This window comes from Pistacia vera, unplaced genomic scaffold, assembly GCF_008641045.1.
Source record: "Pistacia vera cultivar Batoury unplaced genomic scaffold, PisVer_v2 Contig193, whole genome shotgun sequence".
Classification (NCBI taxonomy): domain Eukaryota; kingdom Viridiplantae; phylum Streptophyta; class Magnoliopsida; order Sapindales; family Anacardiaceae; genus Pistacia; species Pistacia vera.
The window spans coordinates 844,573-849,278 of NW_022195994.1; the positions used below are offsets into that span (position 1 = coordinate 844,573).

Genomic DNA, 4,706 nt, shown 5'->3' on the forward strand with positions numbered 1-4,706 from the left:
CATGTCCAAATCGAAGACTAAAAGGGCAACCAAGTGCATCTTCTGCCTGACTGTTAAACGAGCCATAGTTGTTTCACATAATTCATGTATCAAAGCATAATAAAGTCAATCAAGCATGTACAAGTCCTCAAACCAATAACATGCAATCTTATATGAAAGAAATCAAACTGAATTTCAATGAAAACAACATGAACATTAGAATTTAATAATCTCACCACACAAACCAAAATTCACCTCGAAAACTCAAAAAATTCTTAATGTCCCATACATCAAAATTCAAAATCCGTCACACAAACCAACATAAACATCATAAAAAATTCACACCAATCCCTCAAAACTGTCTTCTTTAGCAATTCAATTGGTATAATCTTTTATGTTGTTGCTAACCAATTGGATTCTATAAGTTTACTTTAACTTTATATTTATGAAATAGGACGAGCACTGCTATTGCAATACCTTTATCATTCTAATTTGTCTTAAAATGTTTTGACATTTCTATCAAAAAATGTATGTTAAACATAACAATGCAGAATTTATTTTGTCTAACTTCCACTTGTTTGCACTTTGTAGAGTCAGACAATGCAAATGATGTATAGTATTAAGCTTATTGTAGTACAAGTTTCATCTTATGCAGGCTGTTCTTGAAGCTCACAATGCCGTCATAAAAGCAATGAAATCAGGAGTGAACTGGGTGGACATGCACAAGTAAGGCTAAAAAGTGAAAATGTCCAATATGTTCATGCAGACACACATGTTTGTGGTGCTTGAATGTGATTTTATAGATGACAGTTTGTTTAACCTGTTGCGTCATAAAATGAGACCTTTGTTTTTTAGTTGATGACTTGTGATATAGCAAAAGCCATAGATAGGGTAGATATGTTTCTATTAATAAATAAATAAAAAAATCTAGGGTAGATATCTGAAGTTGCAAAAAAATTGCTTCATTTATCACCTGGTACAAATTATATTTCAAGATTCACTGAAACAATCTTCAGTTGAAAGAATAGCTTGCAAATATGGAAGGTCTGTGATGGCAATTTGTTTTGCTTAGAGCTTTTCTTGTCTTTGTAACATACATCTTGATGTTAATTGCTATTCATTATTGTAGGTTAGGTGAGAAAGTTATTCTGGATTCATTTCTGTCGTTGTTGGGTAAATTTCTATTATCACATGCTCTGTATTCTTTCAACTACTCACCATTTTGGAAGTTAAAATCCAATATCTAGATAATTGGAATTTTTTTCATGTAGGAATGTTGATGATATTTTCCTATAACTTGTAACTTGTAGCTACCCTACTTCAATCTATAATTGAGTAAAACAATTTACGAAAAAACTAGAGGAAAACTATAAGATAAGAAACATATATGAATGCTCAGACATTTATTTTGATTATCTTAACCAATGAAATCAGATTCTCATGCTCAATAGTATTTCATATCTCACGGACCACTACACAACAACAAATAAAGACATTAAACAAGCAACCTAATGGCATTTCGAACTCTTTTCATTTGATTTTAGGATAAAATCAATTATTGCAGGGCAATTTTACCCTCTCAAAAGTGAAACAAAGCAACCATATCAATTTAATAATCATCGTACAGTAAAAAAAAAGCGAGAAACTTACTGAAAATCGTGATTGGAGTGCTATTGGGAGCAAACAAATGGAGACAAAGACCTGAGGTTGCTGCGGCGGAGATGGTAGACCAACGGTAGCTACAAAATGGAAAAGTTAGGGTTACAAATGCAATCCAAAAAAATCACGAACCATACAATGGAAAGAGGGCGAGGGACTTACTAGAAATGGTGATCGGACTGACGAACTGGTGAACGAGATCGAGAAGAAGAAGACTACAGTGGCAGTGATAGAGGTTTAGGGCAGAAGGAGATCGAAATGTTTAGGGTTCAAATTTTTTTTTCCTTTTATATTGTAGTTTTATTAAAGTCCAAGGGCACATTGGCCACAATATGCAAATATGTGAGGATAATATGGGTACCCCAATATTTCGTGGCATTTATGAAAATAATGATAATAACCAGGGCAATTTTGTCTAGAAAATTAAAAAATTGAGGACAAATCTGTCTGCTTGTGCAAATTGGCTGTTTTGTAATTATTAACAAAACAAAGAATATTTTCGTCCACATTGTCCACTGTTTTGGGGCAAGATTGGATAGAAATTTGGATTACTAGAAGAATGTTTTAATAACAGCCTCCCCTTAGGTAATATTATTCCAAGCAATTTACCCCCAAATTGGCACTGATGGACTTTTTTTTTTCCGGAATGGTTTTTTACAAAACAACCAAACATGGTTATCTACTCAATTTAACATATATTACCCCTGTTATATAATATCAACCCCATCGAAATGGCCCCATAATGATGATTTATAAGATAATTTAATCAAATTAAATATCATGCAAAATATTACCATCATCATGCATATCACATAATCCAATTTATCATATGAATTAATAAACTCTATAACTCTATGCCATTAAAATTTCCACCACTAAACACTTGCAACATTTACACATACTTCCTACATAAAACACTTTAATCAAATTAAAGGGTAAAACTTTTAGCATGTCAAAGTTATGAAATATATATATGAGCATTTAATGGTGATGGGTTGACTTAAATAATGTGTTTTGCTTGTTCGCCAAAGCGAATGTTGATAAACACATCATAGGCATAGTAGAGAAGTACACTTGTTATGTGTACATGGTGATATGTAGTGTCCACTCTACGGATATTGAGAATCACACTTGAGGAAAATGGTTTTGACCATTGAATTGTGTGATTAGTTTGTTGGCTTATTTCGCATTTGAGATTGGTAGTAAGAGCTATCACTGGTGTGAATTAAGTTTGTTGACCTACCCAATCCACCCATTTTGGCTTGTTCACTAAAGCGAAGTTTTGAAATGGGCTAGATGGGATCTCGGTCTACTAGGAAAGCCAACGGGCTTTCTCTAGTTAATAGTGAAGGCTATTAACTTGAGGAAAATAGTGGGAGCAATTATTTTATAAAAAACCTTGTTAAACAATAATAAATATTATAATAACATTTGTTTTTCTGCACTTGTAGATTCATTAAAATGACCAATACTAACCTATCATTGTGACCAATAATCGAGAAAGACAATAGGCTAGATGGATCCAATTTATCAGATTGGTATCGAAATCTTCGAATTGTACTTAAGTCTGAAAAGAAATTGTATGTCCTTGATAAGCCTTATTCGGTTGAGCCTACACCTGATGCCACATAGGAAGCTAAGGATACTTATCAAAAGTTCCTTGATGATGTTGATAATGTTCAAGGCATTATTCTCGCATTAATGACATCTAAGCTGCAAAAATAGCATGAGAATATGGATGCACATGGTATGAGGTGTCAAAGGCACTATTTAAGAGCCGAATGGCCAAGAAAGCCCAAGTTGGTCCTCATGTGCTCAAGGTGATTAGGTACATAAAAAGGCTTGAGACTTTGGGTTTTGTTGTTAATGAAAAATTGCAATGTGACTTAATTTTGCAGTCACTGCCTGATTCTTATTCACCTTTCATAATGAACTTCAATATGAACATGATGGTGAAGTCCATGTTAGAGCTCTTAAATATGCTGAGGACTGCGAAACAGGACTTGAAGAAGCCTAAACTTGTTTTACTGGTTGTTACTAGTAAAGGCAAGGGTAAGAGTAAAGGAAAGGCCAAGGTTTATCCCAAGTCCAAACCCAAAGGACATGATGCTCTTAAGCCTGAGGGTGGCATTGGAAAAGGTGGGAAGATAGTCTGCTTTTATTGTGGCAAGCTTGGCCATTAGAGGAAACACTACAAGGCTTTCTTTGCAAGCAAGAAGAAGCTAGATGCTTCAACTTCAGGTATGTACATGATTAAGATTAACTTCTTCCCTTCAACATCTTGGGTCATTGACATAGGATGTGGTACTCACATTTGTATTGATGTACAAGGACTAAGACAAAGTAGATGTTAGGGTAGGTGCCCTAGAACCAATCAATTATTGTAAAATTGATTTTGTAATAAATGTTTATTTATCAATAAAAGGCATATTCTTCTATATAGTGTATGTAATGATATATGTCCTTAGGATGGTAGAACCGTGACGAGGGTATCAAGTGTTTCAAATCTTGATAGTGAGAACCCTATGATCACATATGGTGGCCATTCTAGAAACGTCTGTTGCCCCATTATTATTTTGACCAAGGACACAGATAATACAGTAAGGCTATCATAGTGTTGAACGACCCTGTTGAAAGGCAGTGACTGATCTCACTTGTCAAGATTGTTTGCCAACAACCTGGTGCAACGTATGGGTGCTTGCTAGAGGCAAGTTCACTAGACAGACCCACCAGAGGATTCCATATGGATGGTAACCCCAGTGTCTATGGAATAAATCATCTAACGGATGGTGGTGTATGTGATCCTTAGACTTGAGATCACCGGAGTGCCTTGTGCACCAATTGGTGTAGTTTGACACTAGCCTAATGTAGTTCTATTCAGAGCTATCAATACGGTAGTGATTGGCTACATTCAGAAGTGTATCGAGATTATGGTGGATTGACAAAAGATTCATCACTCCTGGGTACGGGAGAAGTTATTTCACTGGGTAATTCAGTAAATGGCAATGACACTAAATCTGTGGCCACAGTGGGATTGAGTTAATGCTCAATCCAATTTAATATTCCTG

The 4,706-nt window shown here is 35.0% G+C and overlaps 1 protein-coding gene across 1 annotated transcript; it reads left to right on the forward strand.

The window, feature by feature from the left end:
- Nucleotides 1-3,419: 3,419 nt before the first annotated feature.
- LOC116127678 lies at nucleotides 3,420-3,821 on the forward strand. The gene has a single exon (XM_031413310.1). It carries the CDS (start codon nucleotides 3,420-3,422, stop codon nucleotides 3,819-3,821), a length of 402 nt encoding a protein of 133 aa, XP_031269170.1.
- The last annotated feature ends 885 nt before the right edge of the window (nucleotides 3,822-4,706 follow it).